Genomic DNA, 27,330 nt, shown 5'->3' with positions numbered 1-27,330 from the left:
ACCCTTCCCTCTGTCTCTAGGAGATGAATCTATGTCTGACTGCTCTCCCATATTATACTTGTACTTTGATTGGCTCTGTATTTTGACTGATTTTTGCACTCTGATTATTGATTAATTAAATTTGGCTACAATACTCGATTTCTGTATGACTTAAAATCTTAAAATAAACCATTAAGGTTGAATCTTTCTGTGTCTGCCATCCTTGTTAGGCCTGGACGTAGTGTGCGTAGTGGGGCTACGCGGAGCGCCACAGAGTTGATAACAAACTCCGTGGCGCTCCCCGTAGCTCCGCTATGCCACCCGCCCCCCATCTGCCCTGTAATAACAATTGCTAAAGTTTTAAAAATAAGTTTAAAAGCACCTTACCTTATCTGCGGTGTCTGCGGCATCCCCGGCTGGCCTCCTTCTCTCTTCATCGAGTTCGTGGTAAAAACTGCGCATGCGTGGGCACACACGCATGCACGGTTTTCACCGCGAAAGAGATGAAGAGAGGAGGAGGCCAGCCGGGGACTCTGCAGATGCCGCAGATAAAGTAAGGTGCTTTAAACGTATTTTTTAAAACTTTAGCAATTGTTATTTTAGGGCGGGTGGGAGGCGGGGCAGGCCAACTCGTCTCCACCGCGGAGTGTGCGGGGTTTTTCCTACTCCGCGTTCTCCGCGGAACACGAAGTAGGCAAAACTCTGCACACTCCGCGGGCGGAGCTGAGTTCTCTACCCACGGTTAATCCTTGTAAGAACAAATGGGCTCTTCGGGCCTCATTTATGAGGAAGCCACGCAGTGCAGTGCAGCAAGTCACCTTACTGCGCTGCACTGCTTGACAGGGAAAGGGCAGGAATGCGCTGTATTTAAGACAATAAGACATTCCTGTCCTTTCCCTTGCGCGGGCGCCCTTTTGGCAGCCTAGCACCAACAATGGCATCCTTGCACTGTGGTGCAAGGGTGCCTGTGTTGCATGCAGGATTGTTTTTGTGCAGGAAGGGGCAACTTCCTGCACAAAACCAATCATGGGAGGCATATTTCTCTTTCTATGTTTGGTGCAAAATGCAGCACAGATAGAAGAAGGAAGAAACAAGGAGAAATATAAATATTTCTCCTGTTATGCATCCCCTGGGAAGGAGTCCGTTTTTGGCGCATTGCCAAGTTTACAAGTTCTTGTAAATCTGGGGATGCGTCAAAATCCATAGGAGTGGCATGGCAACACCCTCGCAATGCCCATGGAACGCCTACCCAGGTCAGAGTAACGCAACACAGCGATCTGCGCGGCATTGCATTGCTCCAGATTTTTTTGAAGCCACTCAGAGCCACGCAAAATGGCTTTAAAAATCTGACTCTGAGGTTTGCGTCGCGCATGTACCACATTGTGTAGTGCAAACGTGAGACAAACCTCTCATAAATGAGGCACTCCGTATATACATTAAAATCAATATTTAGATGCCACGGGTTCAGCGGAGAGCACAGCTCCTGGTCCATAAATTCGTGCAGGAGAATCAAAATACCCGTTTCCGAACTAGCATGTTAAATCATGCCACGCTCTTGACAATGTATTGCTTCTGGGGCGCTTACTCTAAAAACGATACAACTTTTATTGTTACCAAGGAACCGCTGGTTAAACAACAAATTCGAATGCGTTTATGGGGCAGCAACCGACCTCTTGTATAACCATCTTTAACCATCTGCCGTAAAACAAGTGAGGGCCGTTTGCAGTCTTGACTTTATAACAGCATGGCGGACAGAGCTGTTGCTAAGGCGCCAGTTGCTACAACAATACGGCACTCTGGCTGACCAGTAAAACGAGTCCCCTGTGAGCGCTGGTTCTGAATGTTTTTAGAATTATAATCTGTGGGGTTGACACGAGTCCAGACAAAACTGCTGATGATACAGAGATTAATAATTACAGTAAGTATCCATCCTCTCATCCCACAGATTTTAAGCACACGGTACTAGTTGTAATTCAATGACCTTGATAGAGATGCGAGAGAGAGAGAGAGAGAGAACGAGAGCGAGAGAGAGAGAGAGAGAGAGAGAGAGAGAGAGAGAGAGACTCACAACAGGAAAGCAGAAGGAGGGAATTAGATAAAAGAGTCAGAGAGGACGTTAGAGAGAGATTGATTTTGACTGTCAATGTTACTTGCGAGACAAATGCATCACCAGATAACATTTTGTATTTACGTTTTGAACATGCGTGAAATGTGATATTACATCATATTGTTTTATTGATTTCATGTGTGCTTGCTGTTGTTCAGCCTTTTGCTCTATTCACAAAATAGATTTTCAAGCATGCCTTCATACATTTGACATTAATATCATATTGACAACTTATTTTTAACTAATTATTCTACTGTGTTGTTGTTCCGAACCGTCACACGATTTGAGGACTTGAATTACAGCGCACTGACATGAATTAACATATCTTGTAATTGTAAAATGAGAAGCTGCACTCTAGGCACTTTAAACAAAGCGTTTCAGAAATACGTTAACATTTTGTTGACCGGCAGATGAAGGTGGCTTAATTAGTGTTTATACTTTGTTAGGGTTGTTTAAATAGTAAGTTTTCATTTCCATTTCCATTTCCGTTTACCTATAGGGTGGCCTTTAGAAAGACAGCATGCCGATCATTAAAGTGCCACCGGTTCACAAATTTGGAATAATAGCCCAAAGACGGCATCAAGATTGTCAACAGAAATATTTAGAAAAGGCGGTGGAACGTCCCCGTGAAGAACTGAGGTATGAATTAATATTTGTGATGCAAATAGGTCTTTGAGTAAAAAATAGACTAAACCATACTGCAGAATAGCAGCAGAAACAAAGTAATGCCTGTAGAAACACCTAGTTATTAACTGAGTAGCATAAGTACTTGTGGGAGAGAGAAGGTTTTGGTTTCAAATCAAGGTTCACATGTAAAAGAAGAAAAACAAAAACCGAAAAGACATACCATGGCCATAAGACTGAACATGGTTTTGACCGAAAGGTCAGGAGATGTGTTTTAGTTCAGGGCAGGATTCTTTTATAATTCTCCCCGGTTAGTGTTTCCTTCTTCTGATTTTTGAGGGTGTGTTCATTACCCAATTCTCTGTACTGGTCCTGGCAGTCATCATTATTGCAGCAGCTCAGTGGGTCCTGCCTGGCTCCCGCCCTGGCTACACTCTTCACTTGTTAGTGACTATATAGTGATGGTAGAAGTGGAGGTCACATGAAGTTGGAGTAGGACATTGATGAACAATTCCTTTGTCTAGGCACCCTTTGGTTAGGACTTTAAGGAAGGGCTCCAGAGCATACCTGTCAGTAAATGCTCTTCCAACTCTCACTTGCAATGTATGTTATAACTCAATCTATATAGCTCCCTGATAGCCCTCAAGATCTTTTGTCCTAAGATACTACTCCCTCCAGATGTCTGTGTCATCAAGGATTGGTCACCGCCCACGCTCCTGTGTACCAGTCTGTCTATTTGCTCTGTTGATTTCGCAAGTTTTCTGCATAGTGCTCCAAACCCTACACTGTACTTATGCCCACACCTTCAGTATTTATTCCATCAAAGTATCCCTTTCTGACACCTGTGACCTTAGTGACACTGAGCTCTTCACCATTTCTCATGCGTTTTGTCCTTTGTGACACTATTGGGTCTGGTGATTTAGTGGACTAATGCGCCCACTGTAGGGGCTTGTTTTCCACCTCCTGGTCACAGGTTAAAATCCCAGCAGGTCCACTCAGTCTTACATACTTCTGAGGTAGATAAAATGAGTACCATTGAGTTGGGTAACAATAAAAATCTGTTTTCAGCACCAAGATATCCGTCGTGGTGAATGTGTGCTTTACAAATACACATCTTATGCTATCTGGTTAACTTGATACAGCAGTTCCTCACCAACAGGCTGGAACTGCCATTGAGGGCCAAGTCATAATATGAATCCTCACACTATCTCCTCTCCCTGCCATTGGGTGCCCCCTTTTTGGCTAGCTCCCTATTTCAGCCCCTCTCTTGCTTTCCTTTGGATATCTGTGGTGATTCGCTATTCCTTTTCCATACTTCCACGTCCTCATAACCACAGTATGTTCAAGACCGAATTGAAATGTACATACTCCTTATATTTTGGCTAATTGTGATCTCGGTTAACCCATTATTCCAATTTGGAAAATGCCTTTGAAAATGTAATATGTGAGGTAAACTGCTTTTTAAATTTTCTACTATGGCCTGCACACATTAAAGCTGGAACTGCCTAAAAAAGTCAATACTCGTCCCCTTCATATTTCCTCCAATTTTATTCTGGAAATATCCTAACATCTGATACGTTCCTGAAATAAATAAAAAGGATTAATGTAGTTAACTTTGCCAACAACATTTTGAGAGAAATGGAATCATTATCTGGCCATGAGTGAAACAGTTAGAGGACAGAATAATACCCATAGGGATGAATAATGGAATTTAGGAGTATCTGAGTACCTTACAACTTTCAGCAATCTGCAAAACTAAACAATGTTCCTGTATTGGTTTCTTGTCAATATGCTCAAGACCAGCAGATAAAGCAAATATGTGCTTATTAATAGTTTGAGAGAACTTTCTGTGGGATGCCAATGAAGATAAGGAATTAAGACTTGGGACGACACTTTCCCAAATGGGATTAAGACTTCTGTTGAAAAGCATCTGATGCCACCGCTATTGGTTCCAGTCTCCAGCGGCAAATGAGGTTTAGCTAAGACTTCAGATTGGAAGCGAATAGATCTATAATATAGATTAAATTAATGGAACATCCATAGATGCAGTAGTAACTGTGGTCCCTCTGTAGTCTGGAATACCAATCCGCAAACATACTGTGAGCATCTAAAAGGTATCCTGCTCTAAACTAAAACACTTTGCTTGAGGTAGAAATCTCAAAAGACTTCCACAGTCTAAGCCAAAGGCTTTGACTCACTGACTCCCTGATGATTCATATATCTCGTTGTGAAGCTATCCATTCGTAAAAGCAGTGCACAACTTGCGATTCGCAAAGGAGCCGGCAAATAGCTCTACACACTTGATGTGCATTGATGACTCTTGACCATGTTCTGCCACCTGGCGACTGGCCAAACCGAGCTCCCCGCAGCCACTGACTGGTGTCTTTCTTTGAAAGGATCTGGGCATGCACAACCATTCCAACAGTGGTGGATGCTGTGAAATTAAAGTCAGGAGGACGAGCGGGGGGCAGCGCGAGGGAGAAAAAGAAAAGAAATTACACTTACCTAGCAGCCGCCGCTTCGGTGCTCTTTTGTTCCTCTGCTCATCTCGACTCTCGGCACGCCATGCACAGGCTCCCAGAATCCCAACACCAATCCAGGCGCTGCTCTCATACTGGTAATATCCAGCATGAGAGGAAAGCCGCAATTAATCTGAGCGGTCTGGTTTGACACTCATTCAGGCACTGGGAGCCTGTGTCTGTTCTCCACCCGGCTGTTCAGCACAGCTCAGGTGGAGATATCTAAGTGCCCCGCCAAACTGACATGCGCACTTGCAGCTGTACCCACCACTCCTCTTCCATGCTGCAGCTGCTGCTGTCCATTAGGAAGCATTACCCCCAGCTCTAGACTCAGCTCAGTGAGAAAAATAAAGTAATAATAAGCTGTTTTATTATCATTTTATTTTCCATGTTTTCACTGCTGAGAGAGCACGCCCCCGCCTTAACAGAGGAGCCGCTGCTGCATTCCAAGCAGCTCGATGATCCAGCTACCCTGCATTTTCTCCCAGAGTCTTTCTGTCCAAAGGAGCATGATCCCTTTTATGTTTTTGCGTTGATGGGCATAATATTGGAAAGGCCCTGAAAATATTGCCTGAATGAAAGAAGCCAAATGACCAACCAGTTTTGCCAACTGGCAAATGGATATAACAGAGAAGGACGGCAACTATGTCAACTCCCTCTTTAATACATTTACTTTGGTTGCCAGGATTAGCAGAATTTCCCTTTTGTAGTACACTAGGAACGCCAGAAATTCCATTAGTTGAGATAGGATTAGATCCGATTTCTCCCAATTCACTACAAACCCAAGTTCCTGAATGAGATGTGTTAGACCTGATATCCTTAACATAGTATCCCCCAATACTTTTTGCCTTAACGCCCCAATGTTTGTCGGAGCCTGTGTTTGCTGATTTAGAATTCTCTGCACTTTCCCCCTGCTAACCAATGTTAAAGTGTTTGTGCTCTCTCCTTTAAACATGGTAAAATTGATACATAGCCATTTGGCACACTTCAGTCCCTAGAAAATGGTACTACAAGTACCTAGGGATTGTAAATCAAATGCTACTAGTGCGTTGCAGCACTTATTGTGCCAATCACCAAGAAACCCCTGTAAAACAGTGTTTCCCAAACATTTTAGACCCATGACACAATTTTTAGAATGGCAAACTTTTGCAGCCTACCTAGCTTTAACAAACTAAGCGGGTCAGTTTTTTGATGTAATAGTAGACATGCTGTGATTTTCCAAAATACCATACTCGGTACAATTGTTTGTGTTCCCCTCTAACAATAATTATTTGTAAATGCCACAACCTTGATCATGCCCTTCGATATCTCTTTATCAGAACTTGGCAGATGGTGAACTGCACTGGCACTGGAACATTTTTTAGAGATGGGTGCTAGCCTGCAGCATCTGTTCACTAAAATCTCAAGGGTTCTGAAAATTCTTGGTGTTGGTACCAGTGAGTTTAGGAAATTTGAAAAACCCTTCTGCAGCAGAATATGGGGTAAGGCCTCATATCTTTTTTTAAGAGAATTTATATATATATATATATATATATATATATATATATATATATATATATATATATATATATATATATATATAAATATATATATATATATATATATATATATATATATATATATATATATATATTCACTGAAAAAACCATAGGTTTCACACATGTTATAGTTAGCGGAAATTTTACTGATAAAAAACCAATGAAATTGCCCCGTTATAGTTAGTGCTGGCAACTATAACTCACGCGACCGCAATCCTCTGCTGATGCTAATACTGTATTTAGACACTTATTTGCCCATGTCTTCTTCCATACATTTTTAGCTATACATATATTACAAATATTTTTTTTTCATAAAGACACATATGTCATCAGCAGAAGATTGCGGTCGCGTGAGTTATAGTTGCCAGCACTAACTATAACGGGGCAATTTCATTGGTTTTTTATCAGTAAAATTTCCGCTAACTATAACATGTGTGAAACCTATGGTTTTTTCAGTGAATTTGCAAGGTTTTTTAAATGCTAATTCCTAACTATAACGTGTGTGAAACCTATGGTTTTTTCAGTGAATTTGTACGGTTTTTTAAATGCTAAGTGACTTTACGCCATTCGTGGCGTGCGCGCCCACTTAACGCAGTTCGTTCCGTGCGCGCACGGTGCGCTTCGCGCACCGTGCGCGCACAGTGAGCACGCGGTGCGCTTCGCGCACCGCGCACCCACTTTACGCAGTTAGTGCCGTGCCCACGTTACGCTAGATGGGCCATGTACGCACGATGCGCTTCGCGCACCGTGCGCACATGGAGGACATATTATGCGCTTCCTTGTGATAGGTAATCTGTTGAAATTTTTTGGGAAAATTTTCTGTGCTCTGATAAGCCATGCACAAATGGTGGCCTTCGGCCACCATTTGCACAAGGGGTGGAGAAAGTGTGGATAGTGTTTTTTTTATTTTTATTTTTTTACCGTACGCTTACGGTAAGCGTACGGTAAGCGTACCCCGCAAAATTGCCGAAAAAAAAATAATGCCGTTTTTGCTCTTGGGGGATGTTTGGGGACTCCCTCAACATGACTATGTGAGAGGGAGTTGTCAAAACATCCCCGTAACATGTTTTTGGCCATCATGTTTGATACATAACACTCAGTGCGGTAGACAAAATGGCGGACGCCGCTTCCTGGTTTCTGCCGATTCGAATGTTTACTAAGATCTAAGAGCCAATCAGAATCGCGCTCGCGCACGCCACCGTACGCTTACCGTAAGCGTACGGTAAGCGTACCGTAAGCGGGCTCAGATATATATATTGATTTAAAGGCTATTTTCTCAGAATCTACTGAACAGATTTACACCAAACCTACAAAAGGCACTTCCTTGACCTAGGGACTACCTCTCTGCCAAATTTCTAGTAATTCTGTTCAGCCGTTCGGGCTGTAGCTCGTTCTAAAGGTCCTATGGAAAAATGCATGGGAAAAACGCGTTTTGGGACCCCCCTTTTATCTCAGCCCCCGCTTGACGAATCCCCCCGAGACTTTCAGGGTAGGAGCGGAGCGTAGCGCCCCACCTATTTTGAGAAATTCGCGAGGATTCGTCGACCGGCGCCAAAGTTATTCAAAATAGAATGTTGAGGTTTTCCTATGGAAACGTGGTCCTAACTATAACTACCTACTGGCGACCGCCAGTAGGTAATATATATATATATATATATATATATAAAATCTAAAAAAAAGCCTCCTCTTTTAAAAATTAAAGCGAAATCGGCACTCCATAGATTTGTAATCTGGCTTTATTCCATAGAGTAAAAAATCAATGCGTTTCAGCTGTTACCTCACGGCCTTGTTCACGATATGCCGAGCCACATACAGAGTTCCATTTAAATACTTTAAAAAACTGCAATGCATAGGCATAGACATTGACAAAAGACAATCACTACCCATAGTTGTGCATGATGTAGTCTTACAATGAAAATGTGGCGGCCATCTTGGAACATGTTATTTCCACATCACTCCAATGCACTGTATATATATATCTGAGGTTTTAGCGTCTAAGGCCATCCAGCAAAACTATTATTTTTTAAGTTATTTTTAAGGTAAAAATTGCTTATGTATCACATGAGGTTTTTCATGCATTAGTTTTTTTCACACAAGGTATTGCACTATATACATGAAGTATATTCACAGACATACATAATTTGAGTTGGTCAACACATGTGTTTCATAGTAATCGGGCACTTGCCCTCTATTTCAGATATGCATGCAGCATTTTAGAAGTGATTACTAATTATACAATCTGTATTCCTGTTCAGTACTCATTTACAATATTCTTTGTTCTGAAAGGAAACGTTTCTTTTACACTATTTTAATCATGTGTAAATTGTGTGTTTTCTAATAACGTTGTATTATGTAGCCCCATGAAACAAGTGGGCGGGCTATACCTCTGTGAAAACAGTATTTAATTGCACTATTGGTCTCGGCATATCATGTGATCAAGACCGGGGTGACCCGGTCGAAACGCATCATGCTGCTTTGGGAGAAATAAACTACACGTTAAAAAACCATTTTTTCTTGTGGTCCGTTCCTGCACGTTTTGCCGAAACAAACTTAGTGCCAGGATTGTGTCTTCACATATAAATATATAAAAAAAAACCAAAGGTTACATAGATGTTATTGTTAGGCTCAGGTTTCACTTGTACAAAACCAGTGAAATTCAGCAGTTATAGTTAGCTGGGCTAACTATACTCTTACCCCACCGCCATGCACCGCTTATGACCTCATATTCATATATTACATACCTCATGACATGGCCAGTGACATCACTGATGACATCACTGATGACATCTCAAATGGCATTTTCAAAACTCGAGAACACATACTTACTGTTAGAAAACCACACTCCCACTCTGAAAGGGTGGTGGTGGTCTTCCGGACATACAGTGGTAGCTTGGCTCGAGTGGTCAGGAATCAGGCTCCGTGCTAAGCATACGACATACCCAAACAATAACCATGCGTGCATCCGTTCCAAAAACGACTCTACACCGTAAAAATTATGAAAATATCTTTCTTTATCTTCTTTTTCTCTTAGTTGCTGATTAGATAAATAAATAACAATCACAATATACAAACTTTTTAGATAGTGCAGGTCAAATAAATACTGGCTTAATGATTCAATAAATAGGGGTGATCATAATTAATGAAGGCATAAATATAAGTGCAATACATACAGGCAATTAAATATTCTGAGGCAATAAATACTGTAAACCAATAAATATTGTGCATCAATAAATACTGTGGACCAATAAATACAGTGAAGCAATAAATAGGTTAAATACAATAAATACAGTGCCCCTAATAAATACTTAAAAGCTGACAGTGACACTCATAGAATCAGATCACTTTTGAATTCCTAAGGGCTGATTTGGCCCAGGCACAGCTTGTGGGGATGTGGAAGGCTTGAGGGTGTCTACTCCCTGGCTTGGACAAGGCTGAGGCCTAAACTGAGGTAGATCAAGGGGGGAATACCAGAGACCTGGCTCTCTCCCTCCACACAACCTCTCTAGATTAGTCCCAGCTCACCCCTGGCACAGTCAGGTTGGTTCCAGCACCTCCCTAGCCCCTTAGAGCAGTCTCTCAGGTCTCCACAGGGCCTTAGGCGCCCTCTACTCCACTTACTGCCCTTTTTCTGATGCTCCGACGCCGCTGGAGTCGTGTCGACGCCGTGAGGCGGTTCCGGTTCGATGTCGGCGGCCTCGGCACAATGTCAGTTCTTGACGACGCCGGTAGGCGGCTCCGGTTCGATGTCGGCGGCCTCGGCTCGATCTCGACCTCCGATTTGATGGCGTCGGGCAGTCTTTACTCGATGTCGACTTCGGGCGGCTCCGGTCCGATGGCGACCTCAACTTCGATGACGTCGGCCGGCCCTGACTCGATGTCGACTTCCGGCGGCTCCGGAGTGCGATCCTCACTCCCGACCTCCGGTGCTCCTCTCCTTAGGTTTCCGGCGACTCCGGAGTGCGACCTCCACTCCCGACCTCCGGCACGATTCTCTCAGGTTCCGGCGACTCCGCAGTGCGATCCTCACTCCCGACCTCCGGTACACTTCACCTTGGTCTCCGACGACTCCGGAGGGCGGACTTCACTCCTCCGATGACGCCGCACACTCGACCTCGGGTGACTTCCTCCTCGACCTCTGGTACTCCTCACGACCTCTGACGGCGCCCTCTCTCGACCTCTGGCGGCTCCGGGTACGACGTCCGCTTTCCAGTCGGCGCCGCTTCTCCACCTCGGGCTCCAGGTCTCAGGCTACTCGACGTCGGACTCCAGGGAAACCAGTTTCCAGGTCAGGATCTTGCTGTTCTCTGTTTCTAAGGCCTGTTCCTGCTGTCCAGGTCCTTAGGATGGTTTTTTCTTGCTTCTTCCCACACAGGGCTCCAGGCTGGGCTCAGTCAGTAGGGACTAGTATCAAGGGTGGGTTTATGGACCCCACTCCAGGCACAAGTTTCCACCCCTGCTGCCTCACTCCTTCCTCCTTCAGGTTTCTGCTGCTCACTCTTCACCAGTCAGGTGCCAACTGCCAGCTCCAACTGCCAACTCTCTGTCTTAGCTTCCCAACATTCTAAACCGCCTCCAACTGTCACAGGGTTCTGGAATGTTCTGGAAGGTGCTAGTAGGTTCCAGTGGATGCTGGTGATGTCACAGGTGGCCACCATTTTGTGCTCCAGGCCCTCAGACAGAAGTTTCAGGGGTAGCTAAAATGGCTCCCTGAATCTGCAGCAACACGAAAAAGTCTGGTGGTTCCCAAAAAGGAAAAATTCGAACAGGGTTTGAGGCAAAAGTGGGACAAAATAAATAATGATGAGGAGGGACCACCCAAAGGGCTGACAGGTCTAACACGCGTCCCCCCCCAGCTTAAAGTGGGGAGAGCTACCCAACCCCTTGGGAGTTCTCATCACTAAGGCGGAAATACCTTGAGAGACCGTCTGCATTGGCGTGGTCCACTCCAGGCCGATGTTCCACCTGAAAATCCATTCCCTGTAGGGAAATAGACCACCTCAACAACTTGGGATTCTCCCCCTTCATTTGCATCAGCCAACGAAGGGGTCTGTGGTCGGTCTGAACCAAGAAGTGCGAGCCAAACAGGTATGGCCGCAACTTCTTCAGAGCCCATACCACTGCAAAGGCTTCACGCTCTATTGCACTCCACTTCTGTTCCCTGGGAAGTAGTCTCCGGGATAGGAAGACCACGGGTTGATCCAGACCCTCTTCGTTGAGTTGCGATAACACTGCCCCAATGCCATGTTCTGATGCATCTGTCTGGACAATGAACTCCTTGGAAAAGTCTGGGGCCCTTAAGACCGGGGCCTCGCACATGGCTTTCTTCAATCTCTCAAAGGCTTGCTGACAAGCCTCCGTCCAGACTACCCGTCGAGGTTGTTTCTTGGACGTGAGCTCCGTGAGGGGGGCTACGATGGTACCGTACCCCGTCACGAAGCGGCGGTAGTATCCCGTGAGGCCCAAAAATGCTCGGACCTCAGTCTGTGTCTTGGGGGGTTCCCAGGCCATGATGGCCTCGATCTTCGCCTGGAGGGGTTGCACCGCTCCCCTACCCACCAAGTGTCCAAGGTACACTACCGACCCCTGCCCGATCTGGCACTTGCTGGCCTTGATCGTCAATCCAGCTTGTCTCAGGGCCTGGAGAACAGCTTGCAGGTGACGCAAGTGATCCTCCCAGCTGTTACTGAAGACGGCTATGTCATCCAGATAAGCAGCAGAGAAACTCTCCATTCCGGTGAGGATCTGGTTTACCAGGCGCTGAAACGTGGCAGGTGCGTTCTTGAGCCCAAAGGGCATCACACAGAACTGGTAGTGGCCATTGGGCGTGGAGAAGGCTGACCTTTCCCTTGCTCCATCAGTCAAAGAGATCTGCCAGTACCCAGAAGTAAGGTCAAAGGTACTTAGATATTGGGCAGCTCCCAGCCGGTCAATCAATTCATCCGCCCTAGGGATCGGATGAGCATCAGTTTTGGTCACTGAATTCAGTCCCCGATAGTCCACACAGAACCTCAGTTCTGGTTGGGCACCCGGTGGTGCAGCTTTTGGTACTAACACCACCGGACTGGACCAGGGGCTGCTAGAAGGTTCGATCACTCCTAGCTCCAGCATCTGAGTGACTTCACTATGAATGCTGGCCTTCACCTTGTCTGACATCCGGTAGATCTTGGACTTCACAGGTGGGCTGTCTCCTGTGTCCACGTCATGGACGCACAGGTGAGTCCTACCCGGGACAAGGGAGAACAACGAAGAGTACTGCCCCAGGACCTGGCGACAGTCCTCCTGCTGTTCAGGAGTTAGAGATGGGGAGAGAATCACTCCCTCCACCGACCCATCCTTCTCTTGAGACGCAAACAAATCTGGGAGAGGTTCGCTTTCCACGTCCTCTCCTCCGTCAGTCACCATCATCAAGATGACTTCGGGCCTCTCGTGGTGGGGTTTGAGGCGGTTGGCATGCAGCACCCGCAGGGGCTGACGAGGGGTCTTCAGGTCCACCAAGTAGGTAGCCTTACCCTTCTTCTCCAACACCTCAAAGGGTCCTGACCAGCGATCCTGGAGGGCGCTAAGCTCTCCTGGTTCGATCACCCACACCTTCTGGCCAGGCTCCAACTCCACCGGGTGAGCATTGTGGTCATACCATGCCTTCATCACTGCTTGGCTGGCTTCCAAGTTGTCAGAAGCTTGCTTCCACAACTTAGCCATTTGGCTCCGGAAGGCCAGCATGTAGCTCACCACATCCTGGGGAAGCTTTCTGGGAGTTCTTTCCCATCCGTCTCTCACCAGGTTGAGAGGTCCACGTACAGGGTGCCCATACAGAAGCTCGAAGGGGCTGAAGCCCACTCCCTTCTGTGGCACTTCCCTGTAGGAAAAAAGTAAACAGGGTAGGAGGACGTCCCATTTCCTCCGCAGGCTTTCAGGCAGACTTCTGATCATGCCCTTCAAGGTTTTGTTATACCTCTCCACCAGACCATTGGTCTGGGGGTGGTAAGGAGTGGTGAACCGGTAGGTCACTCCACACTCCTTCCACATGGCCCGCATGTACGCTGACATGAAGTTGGTCCCCCTGTCGGACACAACTTCCTTGGGAAAACCCACTCGGGTAAAGATTCCCATCAGGGCCCTAGCCACAACAGGTGCTGTTATGGTCCTCAGAGGTATTGCCTCTGGGTACCGTGTGGCATGATCCACCAGAACCAGGATAAACCTGTGACCAGCTGATGTTGGCGGATCTAACGGACCCACAATGTCGATGCCCACCCTTTCAAAGGGGGTGCTAACGACAGGAAGTGGTTCCAGGGGAGCTTTCAGCTTCACCCCTGTTTTCCCACTGGCTTGGCAAGACACACATGTCCGGCAGTAGGTATCGGACGACACTTTCATTTGAGGCCAATAAAAGTGTGGGACAAGACGGGCGAAGGTCTTGTCTTGCCCCAGGTGTCCTGCCAATGGTATCTCGTGAGCCAACTCCAGAAGGAAGGCTCGATAACGTTGAGGAACTACCAAGGCTCGTGACAATCCGTGTAGGGGTGCCTTGGGTTCACTGTAGAGGAGGCCATCCTCCCAGTAAACGCTGTAGTTCCCTTCAACGTTCCCTGCTGCCTGGGCTTCGGCCTGTCGCCTCAGCCCCTCAAGGGTAGGGCACTCCCTCTGGCCCTGGCAGAATTCCTCCCTGGACGGGCCTCCCTCCACGTGCCACTCGGCCGGGATGGGTAGGTCCTCCAGTTTGGTAACGTCCCCCACCGCAGACTCCTGGTCCACCACCTCCGGTGGCCTATCCGTCCTACGGGGTGGGGACGCCGAGGCAGGCTCCTCCTGTCCTCGGTTCTTCCCTTGACTGGCAGCTGGCTGGGCCTTTGTTCCAGGCTCCAGCCGAAACGAACTCCCTCTTCGGGTAGTCGCGGACCTTGTGCTAACACAGGCCCAATCAGGTGTACCCAGCATCTCAGTGTGAGTCCGGTATTCCACCTCCTTCCAAGCGTTGTGCTCCATGTCATTCCCCAGCAGACAATCGACTGGCACGGCAGGGCTTACGGCAACTCGAAGTGAACCTGCAACCCCCCCCCATTCAAAGGGAACCTCGGCCACTGGATAGTGGCCTGTTCTGCCGCCAGCCATCGCGGCTGGGTAGAGTACATCGGGAATTACCTGCTCTGGAGACACCAGTTGGCTACGCACCATAGTCATACTGGCTCCTGTGTCTCTCAGAGCCTCCCCTCTTTGGCCGTTGATGGTGACCCACTGCCCATACTTTGCGGTATTTGCGGGCACCTGGATCTTAGGAACCATCTCCCGTTCTCCCAGGGACACTAAAGTGACACCCGCCCACTCCCTTCCCTTAGTTAAGGGCATCTCCTCCCCGAGCACTGCACTAGCTACTCCGGGGGTCTTTCCTCCAATGGGAGGGGGTGGTCGTTTCAGGCACTTCGGATCTCCTTTATAGTGTCCAACGCCACCGCACTCGTAGCAATGGACAACCCTTGGCTGCTGACTCTGGCCAGGATTAGGGTTTCTGGGTGGGTTAGCCCTAGGGGTGAATCCTGTTCCCTTCCCTTGGAAGTTATTTTGGGGGCCTTTGGAGAACTCCTTTTTCTTTTCCCCTCCCTCTTTCTTCTGGGGGGCGCCCTGTCCGGCCTTTTGAGTATCCCCTCCAGTCCCCCTTGTGGACACCCGGGTACTAGCCCAAATGTCCGCCTCCTCAGCAAGCTTCCGGGGACTGGTCAGCTTGCTATCCACCAGGTGTTGCCGCAGTTCAGGGAAACATTTCTCGAGCAGGTGTTCCTTCAGTACTAGGTCAAACAACCCCTCGTAGTTCCTCACTTCACTGCCCTGAATCCAACCCTCTAGTGCCTTCTTTGCATAGTCCAGGAAGTCCACCCAATTCTGTGTGCCCAGTTTGTGACTACCCCTGAACTTCTGTCTGTACTTTTCAGGTGTTAGTCCAAACTTTCTGATGAGCGCCAGTTTCATGGTGGGGTAGTGGGTCTGCTCATCCTCTTCGAGGGCCAATAAAGCATCCCTACCAGCTGGAGGCATGTACTTGTACAATCCCCCTCCCCAGTACTTCTCTGGAACCCCATGGGCCCTCAACGAGACCTCATAGGCCGCTAGCCACTTGGCGATATCATCACCCACCCCATAGCTAGCTACTATGTCCTTTGGCAGGTAGGGTTTAGGTTCCCTGGTGATCTCTTGGGTTTGGCTGCCACCATTAGGAACAGGTTGTGCCCCGATTCTCAGGATCTGAAGATCTATTTCTTTCAGTCGTAATTCATGGGCCATCCTCTGCTCCTCCTTCTCCTTCTCCAGCCTTGCTAAGTCCCATGTGAGCTGTCTTTTCTCCCTCCGGTCTGTTAACTCCACTTCAGACAAGCCACCGCTAGAGGCACTGCTGCCCTTCCTAGAAAGGGTTCTGGGCCCCGCTGACAGGTTCCCCACCTCAGGTTGGTACATCTCAGCCCCCTCGGTATCAGGCTCTCTATCCCTGTCCTCCTCCTCAGCCTTGCTTTCTCGGCGTGCCTCCTCCCAAGCCCTTAAGCTGGTTTGGAGTGCACCCTTCTTTGCTCCTGGGGGACAGTACACCCCCTCCCGCTGGCAAAACTCCCTGAGTTGGGCCACAGTGTACGTTTCTAGATTTTCTAGTACAAACTCCATCTTGCCCACTCAGGTTAGAGGACAGGTTTTGTGCAGTAACTATGCAGGGGGGTACCTTTAATAATACCTCCTCCCACCACCAGAGTAAATTTGGAAAAAACAAAAACCCACAATTAGGAAGGCCGCTTTGAGAAAACTCCCGGTGTAGGCCTATGGACTACCCACAGTTATTGTTGAGTATACGTAGGCACAGCTCTATCCCACCACTGAACACCAATTATGTTAGAAAACCACACTCCCACTCTGAAAGGGTGGTGGTGGTCTTCCGGACATACAGTGGTAGCTTGGCTCGAGTGGTCAGGAATCAGGCTCCGTGCTAAGCATACGACATACCCAAACAATAACCATGCGTGCATCCGTTCCAAAAACGACTCTACACCGTAAAAATTATGAAAATATCTTTCTTTATCTTCTTTTTCTCTTAGTTGCTGATTAGATAAATAAATAACAATCACAATATACAAACTTTTTAGATAGTGCAGGTCAAATAAATACTGGCTTAATGATTTAATAAATAGGGGTGATCATAATTAATGAAGGCATAAATATAAGTGCAATACATACAGGCAATTAAATATTCTGAGGCAATAAATACTGTAAACCAATAAATATTGTGCATCAATAAATACTGTGGACCAATAAATACAGTGAAGCAATAAATAGGTTAAATACAATAAATACAGTGCCCCTAATAAATACTTAAAAGCTGACAGTGACACTCATAGAATCAGATCACTTTTGAATTCCTAAGGGCTGATTTGGCCCAGGCACAGCTTGTGGGGATGTGGAAGGCTTGAGGGTGTCTACTCCCTGGCTTGGACAAGGCTGAGGCCTAAACTGAGGTAGATCAAGGGGGGAATACCAGAGACCTGGCTCTCTCCCTCCACACAACCTCTCTAGATTAGTCCCAGCTCACCCCTGGCACAGTCAGGTTGGTTCCAGCACCTCCCTAGCCCCTTAGAGCAGTCTCTCAGGTCTCCACAGGGCCTTAGGCGCCCTCTACTCCACTTACTGCCCTTTTTCTGATGCTCCGACGCCGCTGGAGTCGTGTCGACGCCGTGAGGCGGTTCCGGTTCGATGTCGGCGGCCTCGGCACAATGTCAGTTCTTGACGACGCCGGTAGGCGGCTCCGGTTCGATGTCGGCGGCCTCGGCTCGATCTCGACCTCCGATTTGATGGCGTCGGGCAGTCTTTACTCGATGTCGACTTCGGGCGGCTCCGGTCCGATGGCGACCTCAACTTCGATGACGTCGGCCGGCCCTGACTCGATGTCGCCTTCCGGCGGCTCCGGAGTGCGATCCTCACTCCCGACCTCCGGTGCTCCTCTCCTTAGGTTTCCGGCGACTCCGGAGTGCGACCTCCACTCCCGACCTCTGGCACGATTCTCTCAGGTTCCGGCGACTCCGGAGTGCGATCCTCACTCCCGACCTCCGGTACACTTCACCTTGGTCTCCGACGACTCCGGAGGGCGGACTTCACTCCTCCGATGACGCCGCTCACTCGACCTCGGGTGACTTCCTCCTCGACCTCTGGTACTCCTCACGACCTCTGACGGCGCCCTCTCTCGACCTCTGGCAGCTCCGGGTACGACGTCCGCTTTCCAGTCGGCGCCGCTTCTCCACCTCGGGCTCCAGGTCTCAGGCTACTCGACGTCGGACTCCAGGGAAACCAGTTTCCAGGTCAGGATCTTGCTGTTCTCTGTTTCTAAGGCCTGTTCCTGCTGTCCAGGTCCTTAGGATGGTTTTTTCTTGCTTCTTCCCACACAGGGCTCCAGGCTGGGCTCAGTCAGTAGGGACTAGTATCAAGGGTGGGTTTATGGACCCCACTCCAGGCACAAGTTTCCACCCCTGCTGCCTCACTCCTTCCTCCTTCAGGTTTCTGCTGCTCACTCTTCACCAGTCAGGTGCCAACTGCCAGCTCCAACTGCCAACTCTCTGTCTTAGCTTCCCAACATTCTAAACTGCCTCCAACTGTCACAGGGTTCTGGAATGTTCTGGAAGGTGCTAGTAGGTTCCAGTGGATGCTGGTGATGTCACAGGTGGCCACCATTTTGTGCTCCAGGCCCTCAGACAGAAGTTTCAGGGGTAGCTAAAATGGCTCCCTGAATCTGCAGCAACACGAAAAAGTCTGGTGGTTCCCAAAAAGGAAAAATTCAAACAGGGTTTGAGGCAAAAGTGGGACAAAATAAATAATGATGAGGAGGGACCACCCAAAGGGCTGACAGGTCTAACACTTACACTTATTTTAATTAATATTTGACAGAAGTTGTTTATTGATATACTCTTTAAACCTAACTTTTGGAAAGATTTTTCAATTAAAGCAATTGTATTTGGTGTTTTGAGTAATTAGATCAATGCCGGAAACCGCGATGACGTCGGTAAAGCGTGTAACATATATTTATACATTTTACATCGTATGAACCACATTTGGGGTTTAATATCAATCGATTAACACTTTTGTTTGAGTACTTTTTTCCAAATAAAATATTCTGTTCAATTTCTGATCTTGATGACGCTGATCGTCATGAAGATCATGTGACTGGGAAATAAAGGAATATGATTGGATGATACCCTTTTCAACTATAAGAATAGGAAGAACATGCTCACTTATCTATCCTGAACACTCTTTAAGAGGAATTCATTGTGAGCAGCTCACTAGCCTTTGTTGGAGTGTTTTTTTCTTTTGCATACTTTTGCAAAAATGGCAACTCAGCCAGAAGAGGGACATCAGGTGGGACAGCAGGTGGACCAGGAAGTCCAAGAGATGGATTCTGGTGACTCTGGAGATGAGGGACCAGAAGAAATCAAGCATTGCCTGGGATTTCTTCAGGATTCCGTTGGGAGAACCAAAAACAGTCGCCAAATTTGTACAATGCACAATATGTAACAAGACATTGTCAAGGGGTAAAAATAAGAATTATTCTTGTGGGACTACGTCCATGCTTTACCTTCTAAAAGCATACCATGGCAATCATTTAAAAGCAGCAAGAAGGCAATATGAGGCTGAAGGACCCTCAACTTTAATAGCAGCCGCAACAACTCTGGGGCAGAGTCCCTTCAGAGGTCCAATCTCAACTTCAAGATTTGACTCCAGAGTTTTCCCACATGGCATCATACTGCATGGACTGTGGCTTTGAAATGAGTACTAGAGAGCAGTCCATAACTGCCCTTTGCAATGATGATTTTTATTTTACTTTTGGCCCTTCATAGTTTTTCTACATTTTTGAGTGCCTGTTGAAGTGTTTGCACTCTCAGTTGCCATTTTTGTTTCCAGCAAGAAAAAAATATAAACTACAAAATTAACAAAAAAACCTCCAAAACAACCATCTATTCAGTTAAAAACAGATACGCTGAATGAATCAGTGTATGAACATGTACATGGTGATTGAAAGTGTGCATGAGTAGTGCATTGATGATTGAATGAGTGTATGAATGGTGCATGTTTGATTGAATATGTGTATGAGTGGTGCATGGATGACTGAATGAGTGCATAAGTGGTGCATGCATGATTGAATGATTGCATGAGTGATGAATGCATTATAGAATGAGTACATTATCGTGCATGGATGATGGACTGAGGGCATGAATGATTAACTGAATGCATGAGTGGTTGGGTAACTGCATGGTGAGTGCCTGGGTGATTGGATGATTGCATGTGTAGTGCCTGAGTGATTGGATCAGTGCATGTGTAGTGCTTGGGTGATTGTATAAGTGCAAGTGCAATGTTGGATGATTATATGACTGCATGGGTAGTGCCTGAGTGAATGGAGGAGTGCATGGGTAGTGCCTGAGTGAATGGAGGAGTGCATGGGTAGTGCCTGGGTGAATGGATAAGTGCAAGTGCAGTGCCTGGGTGAGTGAATGAGTGCAAGCACAGAGCCTTGATGAATGAATGAGTAAAAGTGCAGTGCCTGGGTGAATGCATCAGTGCATGTGTAGTGCCTGGGTGAATGAATGACTGCAAATGCAGTGTCTTGGTGAATGAATGAGTGCAGGTGCAGTGCCTGGGTGATTCCATGACTACATGGGTAGTGCATGAGTGATTGTATGAGTACAAGTGTATTGCCTTGATGATTGCATGAGTCCAAGTGCAGTGCCTGGATAGTTGGATGAGTGCAAGTGCAATTCCTGAATGAATAGATAAGTGCAAGTGTAATGCCTGGGTGAATGGATGAGTGCAAGCACAGTGCTTGGGTGATTACATGACTGCATGGATAGTGCCTGAGTGAATGGATGACACCATGAGCATTGCCTGGGTGATTGGATGACTGCAAGTGTAGTGCCTGGGTGAATGGATGCGTATAAGCGCAGTGCCTAGGTGAGTGCAAGTGCAGTGCCTGGGTAAATGCATGAGTGCAACTGTAGTGCTTGGGTGATTGGATGAGTGCATGGGTAGTCCCTAAGTCATTGGATGAGTGCATGAGTAGTGTCTGGTTGTTTGGATGAGTGCATGGGTGGTGTCTGGGTGATTGGATGAGTGCATGGGAAGTGCCTGGGTGATTGGATAAGTGCATAGGTAGTGTGTGGGTGACTGGTTGACTATATGGGTACTACTGGGATCATTGCATGAGTGCAAGTGTAGTTTGTGGATGATGAGATGAGTATATTAGTGACTCGATGATTCCATCACTAGATTAGACATTTGACACACGTAATATATCCCAATCTCCAACCACTGTGAAAAAATAGAAACAGAGAAAAATGTATTAGGATTTCATTTTGGACATTAGACAACCACAACAATACACAATATTTTTATTCCAAAACTTAAATTCAACATAGCCAAATTTGTTACTGTTTTCAGCTTTCATACTTCTTCACTTTCAACAGTGTGAAGCATTATCATCAAACAGTGGGGAAAAACAATCAATGGATTGTAAAAAAAACAAATGTACATATTAGATCATTACAAATATGTCATACTGTGCATTCTACTCACTACAAATGTGTTAATACTGGCTTGCTGACAAGTTACTACCTTAATGAAAGCAACTATATATTAACAAAAAATCTCATAGTTTTATATCTGGTACAAAATGTTGAACAATTATGAAGCAGTCTTAATTTTTCAATATTCTTTTGTAAACATCATCCCTGTTAGGCCAAATGATGTCTAAATATTCTTGGTCCATGTACGAAAAAATAACACACATTACTATTTACATGTTGCTGTAGCAGAAACCAAAGGGGGCATTTATTTAGTGGCGAAGAGACTTCTTAGATGCAATTTAAGGCTAATGGTATTATAGTACCTCCATTTCGTTTTTATCTGTGGTAAGATAATGTAGTCCTCAAATCCTTTCCTGCAGTTAAAAAGAGTCTTTCATTTCTAACAGCATGCAGTAGACAATACCCCTAATAGGCTGAATAATGTCTCAGAAACACATAATGCATATATATTTCAACACAATACCACATTTTGTTATCCTTAATTCTCCTTAGAACTTCGTTTCTAGAAATAACAGATATGAGTTTGGTAACTTTTTAGGTAGTCTTGATATGAATGTCACTTGTATGTCATTGCACCCTGTCCATCCTGTTTGACATCTTAAATATATTGTGTAGTGGCCAGAGGTTATATTAACTCCTTCATGAAATATGATTGCTATAGTTGTGAAAGTTCTTTTTGAAATGGAAATTTGTCCAGCTACGAAATTTGTAATTTCAGTTCCTAATTTAGTACCATCCACTCTGCATCGTTGTAGCATGACTATGACATATTTGTTGACCTAAGTTCTGATCTGCAATTTGGACAGGCTTCAGTTGTGTAGATGCCCTTGTGACCAATGAAAACAAGTTCTTTAGAGAACTTGCATCACTCCCTAGGGGTACCCCAACTAAACCACTATTGAGCGACTTCGGTAGGCGCTCTATTAGAGATTTAGCCACCCTTCGCCCTCTGCTATACTGGGCGCGGTTGTGGCATACCCCTGAGCTTTCCAACTACGCCGATGGTTTAAGGGAGGTTATGAATATGCGAGGAGCCCATAAAATTGAGTGGCTCACAAATATTAAAAAGCTTTTGGTCGCAACTGGCCTCGCATCTGACCGGGTTTTGGGGGCACCAATATCCAAGGAGGAAGCTAAACGAGCATTTTGGGTATGGATGGATGCCTTGGAACTAAGAGATCCTAATCTTGGTAGGTTGACAGAGGCATTTCGCCAGCATAAATCTATCCCTCTTCTAGAACCTCATCTGGACTTCATTACGAAGCCCAAGGATAGATCTCTTTTTATCCAGTTCAGATTCGGGACCCTCCCCCTCCGTGACCCCACCAGTAAGTGGAATCCCCCCCATAAGACTCTTCCAGATTGTCCATTCTGCTCTGGTGCTGCCGAAAATATCTCCCACTTCTTTTTTGCCTGCCCAGCTTATACACCACCAAGAATGAAATGGCTTAGGCCTGTCTGTTTACACCTAGGAACAAGGGATCACATTGAAGCCCTGAGAATCCTCAAAACATCCACTAATACCACTATAGTCTGCGGGGTGGCCAAATTCTTAGGCTGGGCATGGTTGATAAGGCAGAGATTTACTAGTCCCAGTTAAATCCCCTCTTTTTTATTTCCAAAGCTGTTAAATTTAATAAATTTTTAGATATTTATTGTATATTAGCTAACTAGATCTTCTTACGACATGTTTTAAAATGCATTTGCTATGAAATTGTTTTTTATGTACTTTGTGCTTTTATGACATCACATGTTGAAATAAAGCTTTGATTGATTGATAGGTCATATCTTGATAGGCGTTTTTAGTTACATTTTCAAAGGGCACAGCTTTACAATCTGGTAATGTCAAGTATAGGAATCGTTCTGAATTGATTTTAGTGCTAGACGGAAATTCACAATCTTCACAGTTATGGTTCCATTTATAAGTTGGACCAAATAATACATTGATATTCACATGTTCTTCCTCTAAAAGTCCTAGCATTACCATAAAAAGTTCATGAGCATCCTGCAGAAGATTTGAGAAAACACTACTGATCCAGAACAGTCTTCTTTAAGTTTTCTTATTCCAGTAGCAGCAGAATGTATGATACTTTTGTCACTTCCTAATTCTTCAAGTAAACTACATAGTTGTGAAGACATTCTTTTATCTACCTTTTCTTTAATAGAATTGTAAAATGAGGCAAATGGTATAGTGCATTTACACTACATTTGGATAACAGTTCACTCCAGATTTATTATCAAAGTGATAACCTTCTATTTCCTCATTGTGTTGTAGTTTTCACTTCTTAGGTCCTTGTTGTTTTTCCTTTTGTTTATCTTTCTGTTCAGCTCTGATAGACTGCTTTGATATTTTCCGCTTTGGATGCAATATCGTTTTTTCAAACATAGGATATTGGCCTAAATGAGGCGCATATTGATCTCTTAACCGATTATACTCCCTTACACAACTCACATCAGCACTTACTTTCTTCTCATCAAAATCTATCAGAAATAAACCTGGCAATGTTCTAATTCGCGACAAAGCTACATATGACATTCCTTCTTTGAATACACTACTACCAATATTAACAACAGCTGTATCTACACTTAAACTTTGCTATTTGTGGATAGTTACTGCATGCGCTAAAGACACTGGAACTGCTTTCGCTGCACATACAAGCCTTTCACGAGTAGGAAACGTACAACTCATCTACCAATCTGCTTAACTTCACCAACATCATCAAATGTTATGGCTAAGTATTCCAAGTCATTTCTGTTTGGATAATTAATACATTTCATAACTTTTCCCATTGCGCCATTAACTAGCCCTTCTTCAACATTTAAATTAAGATGTAAGACTACACGACAATTTTTACACATAGGTAACTGCATTTCTAATCCTGCAGTTTTTGACACAGACTTTTCTAAGCTACCCAATTTTGATTCTAGTTTTTCTGTTAGTAGCACTGTAACTCCTTGATGTTCATTTTGATCATTTGCTGTAAATTCAATGATCTCTTCTTTTTCCAATTGCAATAATTGTTCATTGAATTTACTACACTCCTCAAGAGTTGACATCAAACAAACAATAGACTTCTCTTCCTTAACAAGCTTATACATTACTTCTGCAGCTGAAACATTACTTGGAAGTAGATTTTTTGTGAGACAGGTTTCTAATCTCTTTTCCCCCCTTTTGTGAGGACTCCCACTCTTATGTCCTTTAGTATATCTCCATAATACATATCTGATGCTTGTCGCATTTTTTAAATTAACTCTCTGTATTGAAAGGTTTCCCAAATGTTTACATTTCCAACACCTCCTAGTGAATTTCTTGTATCATTATGTAGTAGTTTCTTGAAGACAGTTGTCCTTTGACTAGAGTTAGTTGTAGCAGGTCTCCAAAGACTAATTATTGTTTACCTCCAAAAAGCACGTCATAGTTTAATATCTGCAGCATTCTTAAATGTATAACAACAAGCATTAGGTTAGACGCTATGCTGACTTCATCATTAATTACTAGCTTTAATTTCCTTTAATACTTTTCCCACTTCATGACAAGCATCACCAGATCATTTGTTGAATTCTAATTTGTTGTCATGTTCTAAAGGCAGCATTAATAATCGATGAAGGGTAACTCCTTTAATATTATGTGCTGCTAAACCTGTTGGTGCAGTAACTACTCACGACAAATCGGAATCTGTTGTCTTCTGTAGCTAATTTGTCAGTACTTTAATCATGACACTTTTTCCAGTTCCAGCTTGACCACTTATGTAAAATAGAACTGGTTTATATCTAGAACATGAACACTCTTTTTTTCTCATGCAGAAATCAATGTTCTACTTTATCTTTTACGTCTTCAAATATTTCTTTCTGACCTGTATTTAAATGATGCCTTAGTTCTACATCTACAGTTTCCTGTCTTGCTTGCTGCATTGCATTCTCCACCTTATTCATAGCTATTTCAGCTTAATTTTTAATGATTAGCTGCCCAAGAGGATCTTGACTTCCAGGTACTGAACTTTGACTGCTCTGAAAAATCTCTCTAGCTATCTCAGCAGCAATTGTTTCTCCTTGTTCAATCTCACCTCTCAACATTTGAAGATACACTGGAAATACTCAATGGCTTCTTTCACAGTGTTGAATGAGTTTTCATAACAGTCAAATTCTCCAAGTAGCTTACTTTCAGTTCGCCATGGCTTGAACAACTGCAACAGAGCTAAGTAGAAAAACTCTCTTTTATCTGAAGATTGGCAACTTAGCTTTCGATGGTTGATTAAATTTCCTTTGTTGTGTCTGACCAAACATCCTTCACATCCATCAACAGCAAATTTTCTTTCTTCTATATTTTCACTAACATTATTTCTGTATGTATAATGTTGAAGTATTTCATACAGACATGTCCTTTCAGGATGAGGACTCCCTTCTTGGATAATACGTATCCAGCATGTTAGTCTTCAGAATATCTGTACTATGTGCCTCAAATTCTGCAAGATATTGGATTTCAGGAAAAGACTATAGTACTCTATTACGACTATTAGCTAGCCCTAAACTCATCCATAGAACTCCTCTAGATTTAGAAAACAAAGTAGCCGAGCTTAACTGGTCTGCACATTCATAAGAGCCGATCTCTCGGTGAGAAAGCATTTTCAAACTAAAACTGTACAATTTCTTAGTAAGAGTCCTTTCTGCTGAAATCTCCTCCTACATCTACTTCATCTCAGTTTTTTCTGACTTTGTTATATAAGAGGTGACATACCGAGCAACAGCAAATAAATTATCTGCAACAAACTGTAGATCCATATTTGCATTCCACATCTTTAAAAACACAGGATTGTCTATATTTCTTTTTTCAAAACAAACTTTATTGAGTTTAATGGTACATGGTGGGTGGAGCCCGAAGCATGCATTATGGATACAATTTGAATGAGGAAGTACCACTTATATTTAAACAACAAGCTAACCTGCAAATCAGCAGGCCCAATAACTAAAACTTGGCACAGGTTACCACTGATTTCACTGAACGTAGTATGTCTAAGTGTATGGGTATTGATGATAGAACTGCTCATCTTGGGCATCTAATAGAAAGATGTAAGGGGTGGATTTATTGGGTCTGATCGTGGTAGAGGGGGTAAATCAATGCCCTGGTATGTTGCCCAGTGGGACCAAATCTTCCTATTTTTCAGTGGGCTGCCATGTGCCTGGTAGACCACTATCTCTGTCCCCATGCATCTGTACCACCACTCATTGAAGACCAGCAGGTGGGATGCTGCACAGTAAGCGTATACATCAGCTGCTGCATTTCCCCTGTAGTATGTCAACTGTGTGGACGTGTGCAGTGCTACTCAAATGGCTCCCCTGCCCCATAAGAACATGTTCAGGATTGCATTGACTTGGACGAACCATGTGCGTGGAATATTGTATGGAACATTTTGCAACCGATAGAGTAACCGAGGCAGGGAGACCATCTTAATAATTGTCGATCGCCCATTCAAGGTCAACGGGAGAGGGAACAATATCATGGTCTCCTCACGTATACCTGAGATTAGCGGATTGATGTTGTGTCCACGATGTCGTGGAGCGAGGCGAGATAAAAATCCCTAAATATTTAAATCCTCCCATTGCGTGGGACAGGTGCACAGCCCAGGCATCACCTCCCTGGTCACCGCACATTTTTTTTTTTTGCAGAGTTTTATTATAGCGCAAACTTGACCCGAATCCAATCAGGTATCAGAGCGCTTTACATAGCACCAGTTACGTTACTTGAGGACACACATAGGAAATAATACTCATTTCGAAGGGTTGGCACCCAGGCCGGAAATCTCCCCAAACACTCAGAGTATCTGGAGAAGTCGGGGCCCAGAAAACTATGGATCGGCCATGAAGAACACCACATCCTCTGCATATAGCGTGATTCTGTCAGATTGCTCACGCGACCACTCAACCCCCGAATCAATGGGTCTCACTGCACCTATGAAGCTAGGGTCTCT

At 45.0% G+C, this 27,330-nt stretch overlaps 1 protein-coding gene across 1 annotated transcript in view; it reads left to right on the top strand.

Moving 5' to 3' along the window:
* Nucleotides 1-1,788: 1,788 nt before the first annotated feature.
* TMEM232 (transmembrane protein 232) overlaps nucleotides 1,789-27,330 on the top strand; it is a 684,788-nt gene continuing 659,246 nt past the window's right edge. Inside the window, exons 1-2 of the mRNA XM_085640765.1 lie at nucleotides 1,789-1,897; nucleotides 2,586-2,725. Of these exons, the coding sequence (XP_085496891.1) occupies nucleotides 2,607-2,725 (119 nt within the window). The 5' untranslated portion in view covers nucleotides 1,789-1,897; nucleotides 2,586-2,606. The remainder of the gene's footprint in view (nucleotides 1,898-2,585; nucleotides 2,726-27,330) is intronic.

The sequence above is a fragment of the Triturus cristatus genome, chromosome 2_1 (genome assembly GCF_964204655.1).
Source record: "Triturus cristatus chromosome 2_1, aTriCri1.1, whole genome shotgun sequence".
NCBI classification, from domain to species: Eukaryota; Metazoa; Chordata; class Amphibia; order Caudata; family Salamandridae; genus Triturus; species Triturus cristatus.
This window is presented reverse-complemented; position numbering and strand designations above follow the sequence as displayed.